The sequence below is a fragment of the Necator americanus genome, chromosome IV (assembly GCF_031761385.1).
Source record: "Necator americanus strain Aroian chromosome IV, whole genome shotgun sequence".
Taxonomy (NCBI): domain Eukaryota; kingdom Metazoa; phylum Nematoda; class Chromadorea; order Rhabditida; family Ancylostomatidae; genus Necator; species Necator americanus.
In genome coordinates this window covers 29,020,446-29,043,733 of record NC_087374.1, presented here as the reverse complement: position 1 = coordinate 29,043,733, position 23,288 = coordinate 29,020,446, and the positions used below count along the sequence as shown (strand labels likewise).

Below are 23,288 nucleotides of genomic sequence, written 5' to 3'. Positions count from 1 at the left end.
CCGATTACATATCTTGGAGTCATGTTTAGCTGGTTCTATGTTACAGGGTGAGGGAAGATCCTCGGAGACGCTTTGTCCATGGTTTTTCTTTTGTAGCTGGGGAAATGAGCTTTGTGAACAAATATCTTACCATATCTGTCTTACTCGATTTTCTGCATGCTGGTACTCTTCAAACATTTTTTACATTTAAAAACTTTTATATTATATTTTCTTTTATAAGAGATTCTAGAATTACCGTAACAAAAACCGTTTTTTTTTTGGGTGGGGGTTGAAAATAGGAGAGAGCAGGAAGTGTGCAGATAGCGATATGTCTGCTGGGGCACAATAGAATGGTGAATACTTTATTAAGAATGTTTTATGTTTATGTCAGTGTAATACTTTCATTTCAACCCTAAATACTTTGAAAAGTTCTGAGGAAATCTGTGTGTGATATTGTTATCTGAAAATTTTTAGAATTTTCTTATTCACTATTTACACAAAAGCTATATTCCGCGCGGCTTCGCGGCGCTTCAACCGTCTTGCGTCGATGCGTTGACGACATTGGAAATATAGTATAGGCGGATTCTAACGCGAAAGAGTTCTCATCCCATTGAATAAATATTAGCTCACTACCTATTTTTGTCCAGAGAACGAATAGAGCCGTCTCGTAAAAGTACTTTCTATTGAAATGATGGAAATTGTGCCAGAAAAACAATTGAAAGCTTCACTAGTTCTAACTTCACTTAAATTTTTTCAAAAAACCATAGTTAATTTCCATGAATAGCGTATGTGAGAACGTTTACAAATATGATCCTAGTGAATCTTGGGAAAACCCTAAAAATAAATGAATATAAGAAAATAGAACTGAAAATAAACTAAATGAATAAAGTCGACATTTTCGTTCAAAAACACAGCTCCTAAGCAGTAAGTTTGTGAATCCTCCTTTATCAAACTGTCATCGTACCCGGTCACCCTGTGGAAGAGAAGAACCGATAACTTCGATATAATTGATAGGAAAGATGCCTGTTTTCTCTTCTTGTCGCCGTTTTCCACTTGCAAAGTTAGGTTCAAATAGGTTTAATTATAGGGATTTTACAGCCACATCCCTTACTTTCTTATTCTTTATTTCTTTTTTTATATTTTATTTTATATTTTTATTTTTATATTTCTTTCTTTTCGGATAAAGATATTTGTTTTTTTTACTGGATATTATACATATGTTACTATATACAGTACTACATTGTACTACTTAGTATGGTCGTCTCTTAGCATATATTTTGTTTTGTGCGTTTACAGTTCAAGTGCCTAATTTTGAAATATATAGTTGAGAAAATGGTCCTTACGGCTGGGCGGTTTAATGTCATATTGCTGTCCATTTTCATTCACGGAGGAACATTCCTGATCACTCAATGTCATAGTCTAGACTTACTCACTCGTATACGCTACATGTGTATGAGAGAATTCGATTTGGTCGAACAGACATACAACTTACTGTTTCCCAGGATAAGTAAGTTTCTCATCTTTCGTTTTTCACAGCAATGTTTTTTTTTCTAAGAGAGAAATTTGTCCTGAACAGTTGCATCCTCGCCGTTTAAAACTTTTTTTTCTCGTTTCTAATTGGTCCGTCAGTTGTTAATCAACACGATTTCTTATCGCTAGCCGTAGGAGTCCTCTTTTCTTTTCGATGTTTTTAGTATCACACATTTGCAGGGTGTGAAGTGCTATAAGCATCTTATCTACGACTTTTTCTTTCATTGCATTTCTACGATAGAAAGAGTTTTGTACTTTTAGTAATTGTTTTTCCTGTGGCTAAAGTGCTACGTGGGGGTCTTTCATGGCCTTATTTACTGTTGTTTGTTTTGTTATCGTTCTCTTTTTCTGTTAATTACGCTTCTTTTTCAAATCTGGATTTCTTTTTCTTCACTCCTGTACTCTGCGAGGAGAATTCCCCATTTATTTCGATAGGCTCCTCCACTATTTCCTTTTTCACGTTCGTCTCTTCTCGGTCTAAGTGCTAAATATTTTTTCGTTAGTTTCGATTGTCCTTTTTAGTCCGCTTGCGGCTGGTGGGTGGACGCGTAATTTCCCAGTCGAGCTTCCGAGTGATTGATAGCTTATAATGTCACGTTTACGAAACGTGTATATTCTTTTCTGTGATTAATTATATTGCAGTGACTCTTCGTATTATTTTTGATGTCGTCATTACTCATTCGTTTACGTTTTGGTTTTCGTCTTCGGGTCTTTTTATTTCATCTTTCTTAAGCAACTTTTTACAGAGGCCTTTTTCCATGCCTGTTGGCACTTTTGCCACGGCTTTTTTGCTCATTGGGGCGGCCACTTTGAGTGGTGAGTTTTTTTTTCTTTTCTTCTTTATTTTTCCAGTTGTTATTGATACAGCATTTTCCCTCAATTTTGGTAATTTTATCTAACCGAAATTTTACTTATTAATTTATTGCCTTATTCTGCAGCCCATACGTCTTTTTCGTCTATTTTTTTTTGGAAATTAATGCTATAAAGTTTGTTTTATTGAAAGATGTCACAAGCGAGCTTCCAGAAATGTCTGTATTAAATCGGTTACATTAGATCAAGTTCACTATTTGTGCATCACTGAAAATTCATTGCTATTCCATTTTTCCTTTTCCTGTTTTATTCATGTTGCTTTTCTTTTCCTAATTCTAACTTATTTTTTTATTTCATAGCAATTGTTGTTGGGTGTTTCCTCATCTTTTTGGCAACGACCTCATTGCACTTTTGGTGCCTTGTCAGGGGTCTCATTCGGTTCTCTCGTAATTACACGCCGTCCTCCCATTTGGTGGTTTTTCCATTGCAGTTACAATGGCGATAACTTCTCATTTGAATCGAGTTGAGTGGAGCGATGACATCGACTTATGTATTCCACGCTCGCTATGGGCATCTGACTCACATTTTGTTGATTTATCATCTGGAAATTGTCGTTCCGTAGAATTTCATGCGTTCTTTGAAAAGCTTATAGTCTGTAGCCGCGCAGGATGATATATGCCGAAAACGGCCTCGGAAGTTTGTGCGAAATGGCCAGCTGTTGCGCAGCAGTGCAGCAGGTGGTTCTGAATGCTTTCATGTTCTCCTACTAGAGATACGCAGAAGGGAACATGAAGCGGATATCAATTTCTACTATCTAGACCACGATTTTTTAGGAGTGGGAACTATTTGATCCCGAGGAAATGTTCAAAGACTTCTGGCCAAAGTTGTTTTTCGTGAGAATTAACTACTAACTAATAAATAAGTGTTGAAATTTTTCGAAAAATCTTTCTCTTTTTTCAGTTATCCACGCGAACTTAGAGTTTTAGCACTTGGTTAGCAAGGTTTTTTTTGGCAATGTTTGCGTTGACGCATACAGCACACGCCACCTGCGTTTGCTTGCACGTATTTAAATGAGCGTAAAAACTACAGCGACATAGATTTTCTTCTTTTTTCTTTCGGAATTTCAAACCGCTGTAACGGAAACGAAATTGAACTATGTGACATCTTTCAGTACGTAGCAATGATAAGATTTTAGTGTCACATGTCACGATATACGACGAAAATGTGAACATTTTGTGTAATTGTGTCAGATTTGTTGTTATGATAGACACGACACGTAGTTATGTAGACGTCTGCTCTTTGCTCTAAATTTTCTTACCAGAACGAAGTTTATAGAAATACGCATTTTGTTAGGATGGAACAGTTTTCCATTTCCAGAAATATGTTTGTACTAATAAAACCTCTTTTTTTCAGTGAGATTTCCGAAAAAAGCATATTTTTCATATCAGCAGAAGTTTTTTCATTAATGAAAAGAAGCGAGAAAACTTCGGAGTAACGTTCTTTCTTATCTAGGTTAGTGGTGAAACACGTTTAATTCTTCCGAGGCTTTCAGATATGTTTTTTCTGAGTGGAAAGTATGTTGAGTATCTAATATCTAATTTTGTTTCACGTTTAAAGCATTTTTTTGGAGTTCACAGGTCTTACCGCCAGTTCAGCACATACAATTCCGGTTTGGTTAACGTAATCTTGGTTATTTCGTTACTACACACGTTTCTTTATTATTCTGTTTGGTCAACAATTTCTCTTTCAAAATTTCGTAGTCTAGCGTTTTTTATTCTAAGGAACACATAAGTTATTGCGCCCACTCGAAAAGTATCTTTCCTACTTCATACTATAACCGAAGTTTGAAATAAGTGGTGTAACATGTAGAAATTTGCGCTCCAACAGCTGCAACATCAAATTTTCAGCGAGAAAAAACCATTGCCGTGGATTTGATGTGAAATATTTTTCGCATAGTTAACGATGTATATCGTTTATGAGAATATACGAGTAGCGCGTTCAATTGGATAAGGGAATTCGTAATTTTCGGCCCTTCTCCGACGCATCATGCGTTTGTGCTGCATGATTGCTTAATTTCCGTTGGTGGCTACTGATCTTCCGGACGAAGAAAGCCCACATCCTATCAAATCTCCGTCTAGATTCCACGACAAATGCAAATAAAAAGACTTTATCGTAGGGCGAAACTACTTAAAGTGTATTTTAATTTAAAAACATGAATGAAAGAGGACCTCGATGATCTGCGCTTGTGCTAGAAACATGTGCTGTTTCTTTGTTTAACTTCTGTTGGGCTCCTGGAATTTTGCCAACTATCTTTACTTTCACATGTTGCACCTACTTCTGCAACATGCTTCTGCACAAAAAGTGAGGTGAAAAAGATGCTGAACAACTGAACTATAAGATTTGGGAATTACGTGGTTGAAAGTTGTATTCATTTTTATTGAAGATGATTGTCTTATTACACAAAAAATGTTTTTTTCAAAACTTTGAAAAGTTTTGTTGGGAGTTAACGCGATGAAAAAATCTATACTTATAAGGGTGAGGCAAAATTTGCTTTAATATTAGGCTCTTGAGGGCGGGTGTAGTGTAGCGGTTAGAGGTTCCGTTTCCTGCACGATCGATCGGAGGTTCGAATCTGCCCTAGTGCTCACCAATCCTTTCATCCCTCCGGGGTAGATGAATTGGTACCAGTCTTGCCTGAAAGGGTAAAAACACTGACTTGGCACAGCGGCTAGCCACCGCAAGTCATTGTATAGGCCAGTTACACGTTCGTAAACCTCAAACGACTCTGTATTGAAGTGAACGTCGGAGCGGATCCCAAGCGGATTGATTAACGCCAGAAACTTTATTCTTTTATTCTTCATTAGGCCATTATCGCATATAATTGGTTCTTAGTGGATTTTAGATATCTTCATATTTTGTCATCGCTTTGTGTACCGTACATATTTTTAATGCGTGTGTGCTAACTTTAACTTACTTAACATTAACGTAACTAACTTGAAATGCTTCTTTTTCCAGAAGACTGTCTTTTGCAGCTTGGATTATTGGCCATTGCCATTGAAATGGTATGAATTCTTGACTATTTATTGTGTGGGTTTTATGAGCGTTGCTTGTTCATTTCATCGGCTTAGATGAGAAGGATTGAACCCAAACAGCAATATCCTTTTTAGTGGTGCAATAGAGGTGCGAGCGTGGGCGAAGACCTAGGAATTGAGAAATATTTTCTCGATGAACAGGAAGAATTCTTGTCGTTTAACTCCTACTACGGAATGAGTCACAAGAATCAACCTAGTGACGGACAGAAAATTATCCTTACCTTTTCTTTTCCCTCCTTTCCTTGACTGCTTCCTGTCACAAAGAAAATTCTCCTTCGGAAGTCAGAGCGAGAGATTCATAAGGCTTTCATAAGCTTTGGCAGTTTGGAGTAGTGGACAAGGATTTTGTAGTGGCACTACTCTGAGTATCTGGAAAGAAAACCGTTGATCTCACATTTAAAAAAAGGCGTATTTTTCATTATCTCGAGGCGTGCTTCTAATTTTTTTCTTTTGGAAGCCTCATATTCCCTTGTCAGGTTTTTGTTCGCTATCATTAATTCTTCGCGCATTTCCAATGTTGACAGTAGAAGAAATCTCCCGATTTGTTTTTTTTTTCCTTGCGAAGAATCTTCCCACTATTGATATTCTTGGGAAGAATGATGTAAATGACCCTTCTTTCTCTTCTAATCATCATTCGTTTGGTTTGTTTTTTCTTCGGGACACTGAGTGACGACGTTGCATTGTTATTGAATCAGATAGAGCAGAGTTCCTCGAAATCATTTTTGTTCCTCATATGAATACCATCGAGTCGCTTTGGTATTCTAATTTCTTGTCTTGAAAGATCTCGATATCGGGACTTATAAGTACTGTGAAAATATGAAATAAATTTCGTTCAGAAACAACTATTTTCTTTCGAATGATTACCATTTATTATGGAGGTGCTTACAGGGATATTCCACGATTTTTAATTACACCTTTGGAGTGATCCTCATTTTGTTTGTCTGCATATGTTTCTGCTTAAAAAGCTAGTGCTACTTTTGAGTTCCGCAACAATTTAGTTACTATTTGAATGTTAGTGTAATATTTACGAGAACATATGAAATCTGCATTTGGTATAAGAGAAATCCAAGTTATTTTCAATCTGAGATTCACTAAGGATTTTCACTTTACTAAATGATTCGCAAAAACGTTGAATGTAACGTTTTTCATCGCTAAGAAAGTGTGCGACCAACTATTATTCAAAGCACAGATGATTTTTGTCCAGGATGTAAAACGATCATTCTATCCTGGCAGTTGCAACTACACAAAGAATTAGCGTCATACAAAGACGCAGATGAAAGGACAAACGAACAGCAAAGTTCGTCTGTCTTTTTGTGCCGAACAGCGTTTTGCTGGGCAGGCGATTGCTCTCGGACGGGAGAGAGGGGAGCTGTGTTGTTTAGGAATAGGTGATTTACCGCCGGATGTTGGAAATGATGGATGAATCCTACCAGATTTCAACTTTATAAAAGCACATGACTCGAAAGATTGGAATCCGCTTAAAAAAAACCTTCATCAACTCATTGTTGGTTGATAAAAAAGTCGAGTGCTTATTTTGTTAGTTTCGGCATACCCAGGTCGTAAATTTCTCCGGATTTTGATTGCAATTTTGTCATTTCCAGTCCTTAAATTTGTGTGGAAAGCACGTAGTTTTTTCTCCGTTAATTTTTGGCATTTCTATTCATCTCTGTCGCATGTGATTCTGTCCTTTGTCTTACCATTCGAAGTACGCGACGACAAAGTGCGCATGGATTTTTAGTGGTGGTTTTCGCCTGCTGAAGTTTGGAAATGATTCATGAAGCTTAAGTTCATCATTGGTGTTGTTTGCAATGCATTTCTGTGAAATGTACTCAAAACGCACAGAAAGCACCTAAGATTGTATGGGAACCGTTTTGTTGTACTTCAACAAAGCTTCCCTTTGTACGCGCCGGGGTTTCTGGAAGAGTGCCGTGAGAAACGATCGCTTTTGTGTTCCCTCCAAGAGGTACCATTGCTTTTTTTTGCTTTACGAGGCACTGAATTTGCAGTGGAAGCACTTATGGGCTGCAAGCCGCATGCTACGATATTCAGTATGTTTGAATAACAGAGAACGGCGGGAACATAACTGTTTTATGAAAGATTCGAACAGATGGGTGTTCCTGCCTGTAAAATTGATTATATACATTTTAGTGCTTTGATTGTTCCTGTAAAAAATTTGGCTTCATTTCCTTATAGTCGCTATCATAGATTATTTATGTATTGATCATAAAAAATTTAATATTCCTTTGTATTATCTCAGGAATTAAATTTTCAATAGTTTATTCAATAATAACGGTAATGATTTTCGATAAAATTAAAGGCATCACTCCATGAATCTGAGGTGGTACGGATTTCAGGTGGAGTACTCGTATACAGGATAGTAGATTATGGAGAGGGGGGTGATTCTGTGCATTTCTTCCTAATTGCCGTAAAAAAACGGCCCGGAAGATGCGGCGCGTACACAAGGCTGGCGCGCTCCAACCGAACTACTTGTGGAAAATAGCGCGCCGGAACACCCGAAGCCGTATCTTCCGGGCAGTTTTTTACGCTAATTAGCAAGAAATGGAGGGAATCACCCACCTCTCCGTAGTCTACGATCCCGTATACGAATACTCCACCTGAAATCCGTACTACCTCAGATTCGTGGGATGATCCCTTTAACTTCTATTATGGAATCAGTCATAAGAAGCAACCTAGTGACGGATAGAAAATTATCCTTACCATTTCTTTTCCCTCCTTGCATTGTATCCTGTCATAAAGAAAATTCGATTCTAAGTATTCAAAATAACGATTTTCAGGCGCCGTTGTTGACTGGGCTTCTATAGCGACTCCACCACGGTTTATTCATGATTTGAACGAACCGATTCTATACTTTAAAGTTGAGAAACATGGTACAGAGCAAACGAAAGCTCCCGAAAATCTTTTCCAAATCACTATCAACTGTATAGCGGAAGCAAATCCGGAACCATCGTGAGTGTTGTCTTTGTTTTCTGTTTTCAAGCAAATCTATTTTATTTATGTTTTTTTTTTATATTTACGCCAAGATGGAACATTTAAAATGCCAGGGTACACATGATTTGTGTGAGTAAAGCAACATTATCTCAGGTAGTAGGACAGTACTAAAATGAGTATAAACAAAACTATGGAAGGCAAAAATCCTTTGAAAAAACGTAAAATAGCTTACTCTTCAGAATATTTATAAAATTTCATTTATTGATCTCTTATGGGAGAGCCTTATTATGGAATTAATATTTAAAGAAAATTATAACGACAAAAATGTGAGCACTTTGAATACGATCTAGGGGATTTTCAAACCTTCAGTCCCATTTTTTATTTACTTTCATTTCCATCTTTTTGGTTTCGGATCTTTTTATGTTATTTTCGAATCGTTCTTGGAAAAGAGCGAAATTATCGCAAATCGGTTCATCTTTCAAACCGTGACGTTATATGGAAAAAAGTTGGACTATAGCTAAAAGTTTTCTGAAGTCGTTCCATGACCTATATGTATAGGTCATGGTATAATTTCGAGAGAATGGAAGGCTTGTGACTGCATGTACACACGACAGAACGCGGATGTTCAATGGTGTTGAGCTCTTTTTTTTCGTGATCTGGCGAGAATTACAGTCTCTCTCTATCGTCACGTATTTCTATGTCAATCGCCTCCATTCACATGGTATTTCTTAGTGCAAACAAATCGTGGCCTGCTTACAGTTCCACACGTCTGTGAGGCACTAAAATGTCATTGATTCGCATGATTTAAATATAGTTCTCGTACGGTGTTCTCATCCAACTTCACGGCAAATACAGGGATTTTGTACCCAGTGGCTAGGATTCAAAGAAGAATTTCTTATGGGAAGAAGTTGCCGTTTTTAATCTCGGGCCCAAACCAATGGCGAACGTGTTCCCATTCTATTTATGAATTTTTCATTAGCTCCCTTTTCAAGTAAAGAATGGGGCAACATCTTTTCGGTTTGGCAGCAGAGCGAAGCTTTTCCAACCTTTGGAAAAATTCTCTAAAGCCTAGCAGGCGCTCATGTTCAACTGTTCCTAAATTTTGGGATGGTGAATAAAAAGCTCTGATTAGGTTGTTTTTTTTCATAGACTAAGATGTTATTCTTATTAACAGTTAGCGTTTTGGGGTAATCACCTTCCCCAAAGCGCAAAAAATTGAGGATATAAGTGATTTGATTTCTGGAACGTCTTTTCACCCTACAGAAAATCTCACTTTTTTAAAGCACACTCAAAGACCTAGCGTTTTAATGCGTGTTGATGGTGGTGGGACGTTTGGGCAGTCTTTAAATTTTCGGCTTTTAAAAATGGTCTGGTTCTACTGGTTATAATGGGAGTACGATAAATAATTAGGGCTGGATCTTTTTAATATATAAGCTAGTAGTACGACAAGTCGCTACAACATTCCCTTTTTTCCCTTCTTTTGTGTATATTTATTGCTGAAATTTGAACGAAAATTCTTATCGGTTGGTTTTGCAAGTTTAAACTTTAGTTCTGGCATTTCTCAAAGGGTATCCACACCAAAATTTCGGCAATACGAAAAATATCGTTTAAAAAAAAGAGTTTTTACCATGTACATAGCGTGTCGGCAATTTTTTTAAAAAATAGAATCTTAGAATTGGACATGGTAGTAAGTGGGGAAGGAAATTAATTTTTGTTTCGTGATATAGATATTTGAACAAACGACTTACAGATAAAAACTACAGAGTTACGTCGGCCTCTCGCAACCTTGTTCGCGCATTGCTTTCAAAGTACTTACTATTTTCTATCCTTTCTATGAGCCGCGTAAGAGATAAAAGTATGAATTAGTGGTCTGCTTCTAAGAAATGTGACCCAGTATAATGCTAATCAGAATTGGAGGATTTTATGGATACGATTGGAAATTAGGCCTTTTAGAAATACAAGAAGGACGGCAAAAAGAAAAAAAAAACGTTCTCTGCAGTACATTCCTTTACTTTCTAAGAATATTCCAACTGTGATCAAATCAAATTTACCATTCTTTGTCTCAAAATTCTTTGATAATGCCTATACTCGAAGAGTGATGACCTTTTCTTTGAAGGAAAAAAAAATGAAACGATTTGGATGCGCTCTTTCTTGGCTTATTCTTTGAAGGAGAAAAAATGAAACGATTTGGGTGCGCTCTTTCTTGGCTTGTCTTTAAAGCTCTGACAAAGCATAAGAATTTCTCCGAACTGTACCTCTTGGTACAGCAGTTGATCCGATTTTTTTCAAACATATTTTTTTCTTCTTACTTCAGTGATATCTGAATTCACTTTTTCTTTATACCATAATTTTGTTTCGTTCCCTTCATGGGAAACTTTCTTTACTTAGTGAGGGACTCCGTAACAGTGATGTTGATTGTCTCGTACCTGTTTTTGTTTCTCAGACTTCTTTGGTTTCTCAAAAAGCTAGGGTATTAGGCTGATTTAGAGATGAACTACTTTCCTCACCAGATTATTGTAAGTTTTGAGTTTTCTATCGGGAATACTCAATCATTTAATAAATACCTTTGTTTCCAAGCGAAGTTACAAATATCGTCCAACATTACATATTTATTTCTTCATTTTTCAAATGTGGAAATCTTTTTGTTTAAAACACTCCTAACGAAGTTCTCCGGAATTTCGTTAACCGCTTTGTGCGTCTGATTGCTTTACATCACTGCAAATAACGGAATCTGTTTGAGAACAAAAAATGTTTGGAAACTTTTCTCATCCATGTTACTGGCTGTAGTTTGGGATTAAATTACAATGTGAAATCATCGGATGAGGTGTTTTTTTTTCTTTTCAGATATCGGTGGACTAAAAATGGAAAACCGTTCAACGTTAATATGTATTCAGACAAAGTAGTGCAGAAGCCAGGTGAAGGTGAGCGTTGAGAAAAATTCCTTTTGCAGATATTTTTATAGTTTTTTCTACTTATGTGGCGCTTTTGTGGCTGCCGGATATTTTAAGAAAAAATGAGTGTCAGTTATGGAGGAATTTTCCAACTTCTGCGTTATTTTACTTTAATTCGTTATTAATCTTACTGGAGGAGCACTCTCTGGACGTTGACCAATTTTTTCTTCTTAGTGCTTTTTTTTAAAGCTTTTCAGTGCCCATCTTAAATTTTTCTAGCGATCAATGGTCTTGGGTCATCGATTTAACGATTTCCCTTAGCTATCAACTGAAAAAAGTGTTGACATTTAGGCACTCTCGTCTTCTCGAAACTTGATGAAAGCGATGCTGGTATGTACCGATGTGAAGCGAGTAACGATAACGGTACTGCCGTTTCATGGCCAACACGATTGGAGCAGACATGTAGGTTGTTCACGGCCGTATGAAGATTTTCATAGGACATTGCTTCTAAATCGGTAACGCTTACGCACTCAATCAACTTTTTTCTGCCTATCGAAGCCAGCAATTTTCAAATCCATTCATTCGACTGGGCCTGGTGACGACAGCAATAATTCGTTTTCAAATTATAGATTTTCTTGCAAGACATTTCTTTTATTCTCCTCGTCATTCGTAGCCATGTTTCTTATGCTTAGTTCAGCTTAGATTGTGTTCATCGCCTGTTTGTTCCAATGATTTGTTCGTACTGTACAGGTCATTTAGTTTCCTTTTCAATATTTTTCGAATACTTTATTTTATTTTAACTAATGGCTATGGTAGAAGTGTACTCCATCAGTACAACATTCTTTTGAATTTCACATGGAATCCGATGTGGTTGCTTGAATTGCTAAGCCAAGCATGAATCCTGTTCCAGATCGCCGAAGCAGAAATTTGAGCCGAAAGCTCACATTTGCGCTTTCTTCAGTCCACCTTGCAGAACTCTCGTACCACCTTAGCTCACATCAAACATGTTCCTTGCACTGCACTTTTTATTCACATTGCTTCAGACCGCTTGACTTCTCCTTTTTCTGAGAATCTAGGTCTTTCTTCCTCTATCTTACATGACATTTCTACAGGCATTACTAGGCGATTTCTCTGATTTCCCATTCAGGCATTTTTGTTTTAGGAAACAGGGTGTTGTTCCTAATTTTAAACAGTTACGTCTTTTTCGTAATGCATACACATAGCACGAGTATCAGCTCTTGAAAAATGAGAAACTTTTGTTCTACTTCCGAAACTTTGGTTGACATTTTAATGTGCGCTCCGCGTTCTCTGCGTGAACGCTGAGCGTTTTCATCTGCGATTTGTGATCACGGTACTGCAGAGTTGATTCAGATGTTGTGCACTATCGATTCATATCTTAATGGACGACCTATTGACAGTTTTCAAATTTCAAATCCAGGAGCAGCCAGTTTTTTTGCTCCAATTGTAATTAGAAATGATAATCTGCCGCAAGAATTGCAAGCATATTTCGTGCAACAAAGTGAGCTGGTATTTAATAACTGAGGATGAGGCTCGTCATCAGTAGTCTTTCGCAGATTACTCAATTAGTTTCTAGGATTCTGAAAATGAGGTCCAACTCTACTATGAACGCTAAGAAAGGACTAGTGTATCTCGGTGTTTTTCTTCGTAGGTGCGGTAGGGAGAAGCCGGACCTTCCCCAGGTGAAGGGGGCTCAGCTCATGGGGTGCAGCTCAAGTGAAGGGTGTCCTTTCGCCAACCGCCCAAAAGTGAAGGGGGTAATTTCGCTAACCGTTCAAAGTGAATGAGATCCCTTCCCCAACCGTTCAAAAGTGAACGGGGTCAGAGCACCTGCTCCGACCATCGCATCTATGTTTTTCTTTACCGTACTGAAACAGTTGCAAGGATTTCCTCATGTCAGAAGTTGTCCAAAGTTTCGGTGTTAAACTGCGTCGACGGTGTTAAACTTAGTGAATTTTGTAATATAAATAAGAAGAGAGGTATTTTACTTCCTCTCATCCCTTCCTTTTTGAAGATTACGTATTCAACGAAAGAAAATAAGATAAGGAAACAGAGACTTCTAGGATTTCCCAAAAAATTCCTCGAACTTTTATCTTGAAACTAAGATGCAGTTGCGGATGCGAAGAACGATGTCTCTTCTTCAGCAGTAACTACGAAATATGGATTGGTAGAAAAACCATGCTGTCACTGGGCCAGTGTGCCTATGACAGAGAAATAAATCATATATGACTATGGATTCTGCTCGAAAATATCCCTGTTTGAGACCTATTTTCAGGAAATCACTACTCTTTTCTGTGATTTATAGGATAATCTATGGTTTCAGCGATATTTTCAATCGCGCACATGAAATCTGGGGAATGAATCAAGTTATCATTAAACGCTAAAACGTTAGTGTCATAGAAATGATGGGATATTTGATTGATAAGATGACATGATATATTATGTGCAGTTTGGATTGCGCTGGGGTGTTTTTTAAAGCGAGCCCTTGGATTTTCAAGCATTTCATTTTTTTTAGCGACCTTTTTTGTTTGCTATTAAACGTAGCGTATCCCGAAATTGATGTAGTTGGAAAAGCTGTGAGGAAATATAGAATTCGGGGTGTATTACGAGTGTGAGCGTGTCCTCTCTCAATTCTTCTTGAGCATCCTGAAAACCGCATTTGTTTCTACGAGGTATGTGAGAACGCGTCGTGTCCACGAGCGAGCGGTCGAAGATCAATGGGATCTCCTCACCAGTCCATTCAAGTGAAACGAATGAATAGATTACTGAGGGGACAGGGGAGCGCGTTCTAACGTATCTTATGATAACCGTATCATAAGATCGTATCTTATGGTAGGGATCAACCTCATTTTCAGGTCGTCTCTTTTAGGACGAATTGGAAAAATTCACTGGAGCCATGCTCCTACTCGTAAACTACGCCCCAAACTTCTCCCACAGGTTTCCAAACCACAGTATCGTGTTACACTGCCTTTAACTTCACAAATTAGCTATGTATAATTGAAAAAATTTAACTTTACTTCTCAATTCTCGTATCTTCATTGTTTCGAACCTTTGGATGAAGTTGAGTAACTCTTTTCATTAGCCGTTATATAACTGAAAAATTGCAAAAGTTTCCCTTGAATTGAAAATTTTGTGTGGCGAATACGCTAAACATGAGATATTGCATCAATATGTGCACTTGGACGAGAAGCTTCTTTCTTTCTTTCTCTCTATGTACGTTCAATATTGCGCTTATAATTCATGGTGTGCATGGAATCGACGACGGGAAAAAGTGTATTTGCGTGCAATGACTCTTACAAAAAAAAAAGCCGTATGCGCTGTTAAGTTGACAAACACGTCACAATGATGCATATAAAGGGGCTTGCTGGAGAATTTAATCATGCGAGAAGCGATAATGAAACATTTCCACTTCTTCTCTTTATAGCTGTAACTGTTTTTTAAAGCTTTTTTTTTTTCGAAATTCAATAGTCCGTTGTCCTTCAACAGTGCATGAAAATTAGTCGAATTTCAGAAAATAAAAATGTGCAGGGTTTCTTCTCGCGCTGAATATGAGTTGATCACAGAATCGGTGAGTTTTATCAAAATCCCGGGATCAGAAAAACTTTACTCTCTGAGTAGTTCTCGTGTTCTCTCTGTCCTCGAATCTTAGCATGTGGAAAACGTAGTTTTTTACTGTTTTGCTTGAACTGTAGCCAGAATTAGTATTAATTTTTTCTTGTTAACCAGACTATTAATTTAATCTATAGAAATTTATTTAGCAAATGAGGTCTGACGTTCTGACGAAGACAATGACGATGAAACGTTAGCTGTTAGTAAAGAAAGATGAATACCTATCTTGGCTACAGGGACTAAATAAAAAAAAACTATAATTTTATTTTTGAGTGGAAATAAGTGATATCGATTTTCTCCAGCATTTAAAGACGAGGAAAAAATGCTGACCGATCATCTATCCATATGCATTGGGGTCGCTTTCGCTCGTATGTGCTGCCAATTACAGTAATTCAGCTCGTTGCGCTGTATAATTTGCAGATATTTGAGCATCATTTGGATTCACTGTTCCATCAAATTTTCATTAGGGATAGTTTTTAATCGATGCATAAAAATCACATTAAAGGCAATAATACGGTATGATTTGAAGGGAATTGGTTGCTTGTTTCTCAAATAATTTGCTCCTTGGCCGAAACGAGTGTGCTTTCCGTCGATTCTGCAGACGTGTTGATTTTATAGTGCTGAGTGCTTAGATGAGAGTGGTGTAGCTGGAACAACTATTGGTATCAAACTCGTGGCGCTTGATACGGTTACATCCGCAACGTCTTCCGGTGATTGTTGAGTGGTGGCGCTCATTGTCTCACCGACAAACTCATCATCTTCTGATGATTCTGAAAAAACAGCGGTAGTTGGAAGGAAAATCCTACGCATCCTCGTTGTATCTATTTTTTAAATTCTTTTATTTTTCTTTGTATCTATTGTAACGATAAGCGAACGGCTTTTTTTAACCTCACAATTAACGAGATTCTTCGGCTGGTTTTTATGTGCTCTCGTTTTTGTTTAAAATGTTCGTCCAGAACTTATATTTTTTGGTAGCAGGTACAAGTTAGTCTGTAATAGGTTGCTATGGTCGATGTCACGAATGCGCCCCGGGGTAACCAAAGTTTTGTCTCTCTGCGATCGATTGATTTGTACAAGAGTTGTTTAACAGGACCAAAACAGACATGATACATCGGTAGCCCCTGCAAATCGTTGTATATGCCGCACACGTGTTTTGTTTCATAAACCTCAGGTGATTCAGAAGTGAAGTCGAAAGCGCGTAGGCATACCACCGAAAGGATTGCTCAACGTCGTGCACTTTATCGTATAGCATTTATATCGTATTGGAAAATCCTTTGAGAAATTTGCCTCATAATTGCTGTGATGAAAAATGTGTACAAATCATAATCAACAATTAGTGTGAGCGGATTAATGATGGACTAACTATTGTTTCGAATGTTTTGCCATTTCTGAATTGATTGCTGTATTGTGCATTTGACTCAAAATATGAATCGAAGATGTCTCATGAGAAAACTATGCTCAAATCAATAATGTGAAACATGCAAAGAACTGATATGATGTTAAGAATTGAAGTTTATTCTTCTTCTACTTTCTTTCAGCTAAAAGGGTGGCCTTAAAGCTCTTAAAATCCCGCAGATTCTAGCAACCTGTCGAGTCATAGATTTATCTTTTGAACACTTTCAAAACGGTTGTTTTAGTTGCATCTCGGTCAGAAATTGGCGAACTCTAAGTTATAGCTTGTGACCAGTGTCATCACAAGAGGGAACGAGCCTGCACTGGCTTATTTTTTTAGCTATGCTTTTTTTTCCAAACTACAGCAACAGAACTTCTTATGATTCTTGAAGTTTTAAAGTTGTTTGGCCGTGTCACTTTAATAAGAACAAGAAAGACAAAAGCTTTCTACTCTTGACTGTTTAGAAATTAGACATCATAGTTAGTTGATTTTTGGGTGTTTCGTCTTCGACCTTCAAATAGAGTTACTTTCTTGCAGATACTTATATTTATTGGAAAATTCTCAATACTTATTTTCAATTCCTTGGATTGGATTTTGGCAATTTAAAGGCTTATAAACCACACATATGCTTCATTTTGAAATTGTAGAGAAAAATTCTACCCCTGTGGACACTTCAGTCTATTTTGGATTCTTTACCTTCAAAACCCCTAGGTGCATGGTTTCAGCTTAATATAATGTTATTTGCAATATTTAGAGTGGTTTTTTCTTGAATCTTTTCCTCTCCTACCCTAGTGGAAAATTTTTGTTCTTCAACGCGAATCGAGCTGTAAAGTAAGCAGAGAAACACACTTCAGAAAATTATTACATAAAGATTATAACTCTGTTATGCGTAAGAAATAAGGATTTCATTTCTCCTATTTCGTCCACCATAGAATTTTCGCCCCTCAATTTTTACCACCTTTTAAGGTGAGGAGGAAAATCTGTTGAGTGCGTGGGAGAGCGACTATTGTTACTTTATGACGAAGAGAAGTTCCTGGCTCGTTACCTTTTTCACAGTGGCTGAATCATAGGCAAACTTACATTTTCTGTTATTTACCTACTATGAACGAAAAAATTTGGATGAATCATGTTAGATGATTCGAAAGGTTGCCATTTTTTCCGACAATTTTTTGGAAATATCCAAGTCATTTAAGTGCGAAATACCTATGTATCTGTGGTAGTTTGGGTATTGTACAATTTCTTCTTAAGATAAGTTGAGGTTGGGGTACAGTTTTAAGTGGTGAATTCTACTTTGTCTTCACAGATTAAAATGATAAAGAAAACCAACGAATTGTTCCTGTCAATCACTAATTTTGGAATACCTAAAGCGTTCGACTTCAATTCAGAATTGTTTGAAGTTTTATGAACGCGTATACGGCCCATAAAATGAATCGCAGGATCAGCCGATATATCAAGTCTGTCGTTATCCTCTCAGACACCTCCGATGCCAATTTTTGGAACTCGGTGGTTGATTTAGAACCATAGAGATCGGAGTTTCGGTGTAATATTTTAACTACATCCCCCCCCCCCAATGTTCTTTCTACTCAGCTGAATTGGAAACAATTCTGGATAGCTGAAATTTCTAACCTCTATGGTACGATACGATAGGAGACGTCATACGACAAAGGCATTGCCCACGCTCTATCACGCAGGAAACTGTAAAATAATTTTTTGAAAATTACCATTCGAAAGCCGCACAAGACTCGCTGAGTTCAAGTATGCTTTAAGAATTTGGCTTTGCTTGAGTGCCGGATGCACTTTCGAAGAATGAAAAGGCGTTCCGAAATATAAATATTTCAGTGCGTTCATTAATAACAGTAATGTCCGTATTGCGATAGAAAATGTGTCCAAACGATCTTTTAAGGTCACATTCATTCATTATTTTTTCAAAAAGATGAATTTGAACTGCAACAATTTTTCATTTTGGATGTAAGTGCAGTTCAGATCCAGCTAAAAAAGCACAGACACCTATGTTTCTGTCTCTCGAACAGAATATCGCTCACTTTTCTTTTTCACTTAACCACTCCATCTTTAAATGCCTTGACGTCAATGTCAGTCATGGAGCGAACGTTTTATCTCAATGGTAGAGCCGTATCAGTATTACGCGATAGGTTGGCATGGTGAATAAAACCACCACCTGTCGTGTCCTTTCATGGAAATAAAACAAATAATTTACATCTTTTTATAATGAAAACACATAATTTACACATTCTCTCATTCTTTCATAACAAATTTGAGATTTGCGTAGAAATCGAGACTTGCGTAAGCGTTCGGCAACGTACTAGTTATGGGAACCCCTATTTTAGGATAACAGTTTTTCTTAAATCAAGAAACGTCAGGATCTCTTCCAACGTTGCGCAAAGAGGATTTTGTTCAGAGATACCGAAGTATTTCGTTTTTTTTTTTTGTTTTCTCGGACCAATTCTTTTGTTTGTAATGGGAATTCTTAGTATTTTCCGTATGGCTATGTTCGTTCTGAAACGAATTTTAGCGGAGAACTCAACAGAGGAGATTTTTCTGCATTGCTAAGTGACATTTATGAGAATTGCTGCCTGCTTTTCTTTTTTGCCATCCGCTTGGGCCCATAAGGTCCCAAAAATGTCCTTTATTTAGTTAGATATCTTTTCCCAAAAATATTAGTCAGATTATCTTCTGAAAGACGGTATTAACGCCTAGGTGACTGATGCAGCGTGGTGTACCTAACCTCCTATTTTATGACTGCAAGGACTGCCCCTAGATAGTTCGGGGAGAAAGCCGTGTAAGAATTTCCTTTCCTTACCTCCCGACCACAATTGACTTTGACTCTGAAGCAGCAACCCTTTTTACTAAGAAGTTTGTGCACGCTCATGCAAGCATTTTGCGGAGTGCATGCATTTCTAAGCAGGAATGAAAGCGTATGCCTAGTATGTAGTTCTTGACGAATTTTTCATGGTTCGTGTAGTTCTAAGAATTACGAGGCATGAGTATGAATATTTGCCTGAAATACTACGATAATTTGTAGAGAACGAGCACCTGAAGCATTCTCATTAATACGTTCATCGAACATTCGACTTTTTCCATGCCTTGTCATGAATGTGAAATAACAGCCGAGAATGATTGACGAGAGCCCGAAAAACAGAACAATATATAAGTAGATCCATTCGAGTATCTGTAATACGTATCATTATGGCTCCTAAACACCATATGGGTGACTAGTATTTGGCAAATCGCCTAAACGTACTATTAATGGCCTTATTTTGGTGTCTGTGGTATACATGGCTTTCTTCTATAGTGGAGTTTTAAGCTGATCGGGTCGCGAACTTTAATGGATTCCTATAAGATTGGATTAATTAGGTAACACAGATTTTGGAAAGAAAAGGAGCTTAAAGCTCAGAAGATGATTTCTCAAAAAAATACAATACAAGTGTAGGAGTTTTCTTGGTTATTTTGAATGTTATCATGAATATCTCCTTTAGAAAACGTAAAGTGGTGTGTGTGACTCCAAATCTATCATATTTTCTTGTGGAGTTTTTGGTCTTCGTTCCTTTCAAAATTTTTCTCTTTTTTTCTTTACTGTAGGAACTTTACGACATGATTTGTTCTGCTGCTATAAGCAGCATATATACTTTCCTTTTTTGGTTACAACTCATCTGTTGATCAAAATTCTAAACTAACGGTTACCGTTATAAGGAACTTACAAAAAATTTGATGAGGGTTTGCATTGTGATACCCAGAATTCCATCTTCTAACGTTCCCATCGTTTTCCATTTAATTTTGCCCCCGCTACCGCTATACTTCGCGTTCTGGTGACAAGGAACTGTGATAGCGTTGAAAACCGCATTTTCGATAGCTATTGATTGTGTGCGTATCGTAGCGATAATCTCGATTACTCTACGCAAAGTTAATGTATACTAGAAAGAAGTGGGTCCCATCCCCAGTTTCGGTCGTTCTCTGAGCTACCACGAAACCACTAGCTGGTCGAAAGTCTAGTTTTTGATGTTAGGAGGGTCAAAAGTTGATTTGATCTGGGAATCCGTAATCCGGGAATATCGCACACTATCACCTCTTTATCCTCTGGACTCGGTTTTCCGAGATTGTGGGTCATAAGCGGATAGCACTAAGAAACTATGGTTTATCCTCGAAAATGTGTACGGTTCAAAGCATCTAGGCTTCAAGCTCCCAAAAAGTGGCGTCGTATTACACGCAGAGGAATGTTATGGCTTCCTATACGGTAGAAATAGCATAGAAAGATTGTATTTTAATGAACTGGTCTTGCAATTTCTATTTTTAGTGACTCTCTGGACGCTTTATGACCAGTTGTATTATTTTTTCACTTTTAAGACTCACTGCATCCTTCCCGTTACTGTAATGCACAAAGGTAACTAGAAATAGTATGAGCCTTCTGTCTGTTTTCAGTTTGTGTGCGTCTCCTTGGATGTTACCTTTCGCTACTTTTATGGTAATTTCTATCCCTTGTAGCAGAGGAGAGAAATCTTTTTCCGACTGTTTGTGTCGTCTCGGGGGTTTTTCGCGTGCCTAATGTGGTTTTTTGTTGGGTGTTGATCGTAAATTCGAACACGAACTAGTAACGCTAAATTTTTGGCGTATGCGAAAACCCAAAACATCCTGAGAACAGCACAGCCTTGAAATATTTCGTTGAACACATAGTTCCATGAACTTGCGAATTACCTCGGAGACGGAATCCGTGCTGGAACGACCGGTTAGTAGATAGGCTTAGCAGTGAACTGGTTGTGCACAGATTTAGAATCCGCTAATGTCAATGTTAATCACTATCACTGTCATCTGTAAGACATCTCTGTTCAGTTGAGAAGTATCGGCAAATTAACGGCATTCGTACTTTCCCTTGTCTAAGAGAATTGTCTATGACGATGTGAAATACCGGTGCAATGAGTGGCAATTATCATTTTGAGTCAGCAATTTGAATGCGGCATAATTTGTTGGTTCGAACCTGCATTTCTAGGGTTTTTAGTAGGGCGTAATTAGGACGCTCTCAAATTTTTCCGTTCTTTTTTTAGTGACGATTTTAGGAATAATGTACGCATCTGAAGTATTATTTATTGTTTCGATCTTTCCCAAACCAAAGTACTTTATCCGAGTTTATTTATGATGTACACCTATTCACCCTATACAATCACTTTCTGGACAATATGTTCCCTGTGTAGATGATTTCAGTTTTCTAAAATTCCATTTAGTTCTTCAGAAAACACTCGCTTTTAATAGAAAACTACTCTGTTCATCGATGAACATTGGAGGGGCTTCGGGCCTGTGAGGAGACATAAGTGTTTCATCTGGATTTGGTGATCGCTGTTTTTCATACGTGTGCACTTTATCGCTAGCACACCGATAGCGTGAATGAAGTAACTAGTTTAGGTCTTATAATTTGTTAATTGGATTACCTTTGTGAAGAACTGGCTTCTTTGTCTTTTTTTTCATTTCTCATGACAAAAATAACAAATAAATAAGAAAAATTCTTTGAAATGTTAAAGACAGCGTACCACGGAATATTCGATATTGGGATCTCTGCGTGAGCTGATAGAGATATTGGTGGACGATCTCAATACCACCACAAATCCAGAAAAACGCATGTCTAGTAATCGCATGTGTTCTCCTTTCCCCTACGACACAACTTATTGCGGGTGATAGAACGCGGGCAATTCGCAATGTATCCGCGATTGTACGGATATGGAGCTTCTGTTGCTTATTTGAGTTGTCTTAAATGAATCAGATTCGTGAACTACACTTCAACTCCTATTTATTGGTCCAACATCGACAATTTTGTGATACATTGCCTTTAAATGCTCATAGAACTTTTGCTACTTCCATTTTGGAACATAGGATTTCGATCTCTAGTCTCTTTAATTGTAAAGGCAATAGAAATCGAATAATAGGGTCCAGAGTACACTTTTTAGGAAAGTTTGAATCGGTTTCCAGTTTGATCGAAGTGCGTCCAATGAATGAGTGAGCAGTGAAAGAAACGGAGACCTCGATCTAGCCGAGTCTTCTCTTCGAGGGAAAGAGAATGATTAGCTTCTACTTTTTATAAGATTACGCTTTTACGAACAGTGCAGTTTGGGCTTTATGAAAAGGTCTTTCTTAGACCGTCCATCAAATATTTAAATTCAAAAGTAAATTTAGTAAAAATTCAACCTAAGAGAGCTGAACCCATTTGCTTTCGACTTTTTGGGCTTTTCTTTCTCCGCAGAATCGAAGGATATATGTACAGAATATATTTAATAATATGTACAGTATATAACACTGATATTTTTCTCTTAATTTTTTTTCAATATTTGTATTCACGCAGGTTTACAAATTCTGCAGTAAATATTATCGGGTTGGATTGACCGGTCAGCTCCTATTTGTAACCAACTCTAAAGCGTCATACTTATCCATTGCCAATCAGTTAGGTCTGATTATCAGCGTTGAATTATTGAGGAGGACTGAGGATCAGTGAGGAACTCAGAGTGGTATTTTGATTCACTGTCGTTAAATTTGCTAAAAAAAAAATACCAGTTTAGTTCAAGATAGCTTTACTAAACTTGTCTCTTCACTTCTTCATTCATCAAGACAAGAATTTGAGTTCGATCATACATTTTCTGAGTTGGCGTTCTTCCTTCTTCCTTTTCCTTTCTTAATCAAACTTTCTTAGTAAGTTAAACAGACATTCATTCCATTAGTGTCCTTTCTTTGCAGGGATTCGGCATTTCCCGATAATCGAGCCTGAAGTTGTCCGAGTGGAGTTAGGCGACCCTTACTCGAGAAACTGCACTCCGCCTGTCAGCAATCCCACTGCACGGTAGGTTTCCGTCTCTTATAGAATGCATTTTTCCTATTGAAGTAGATTTTAAAACAAATTTTCTTCATACTTTAGAATCAGTCTAGCTTATTCTCTTTTTTCCTCTCTTTTATTTTCTTTCCTTCTTTTTTTTGTTTAGAGTTGTTGGAATTTACGACCTGATATGACCAAATGTTATTGACTAG

At 37.4% G+C, this 23,288-nt stretch overlaps 2 protein-coding genes across 4 annotated transcripts in view; one reads left to right on the top strand and one right to left on the bottom strand.

Moving 5' to 3' along the window:
* Positions 1-2,267: 2,267 nt before the first annotated feature.
* Positions 2,268-23,288, top strand: part of RB195_003089 (uncharacterized protein) — a gene marked incomplete at both ends in the record, with an annotated part of 54,035 nt that continues 33,014 nt past the window's right edge. The window contains 5 exons of one of the 3 annotated variants that reach the window (XM_064200614.1): positions 2,268-2,325; positions 8,207-8,378; positions 11,205-11,281; positions 11,603-11,713; positions 23,001-23,103. In XM_064200614.1, coding sequence (XP_064056492.1) covers positions 2,268-2,325; positions 8,207-8,378; positions 11,205-11,281; positions 11,603-11,713; positions 23,001-23,103 — 521 coding nt within the window. Of the gene's footprint in view, positions 2,326-8,206; positions 8,379-11,204; positions 11,282-11,602; positions 11,714-15,180; positions 15,270-20,961; positions 21,010-22,611; positions 22,715-23,000; positions 23,104-23,288 lie in introns of those variants that run through there. The other 2 variants (XM_064200613.1, XM_064200612.1) reach the window with 2 other exon arrangements.
* Positions 15,491-19,566, bottom strand: RB195_003090 (uncharacterized protein; the record flags this gene model as incomplete). The annotated part of the gene is made up of 3 exons (XM_064200615.1): positions 15,491-15,648; positions 19,323-19,458; positions 19,531-19,566. The coding sequence occupies 3 exons, from the start codon at positions 19,564-19,566 to the stop codon at positions 15,491-15,493; spliced, it is 330 nt and encodes a 109-aa protein (XP_064056495.1).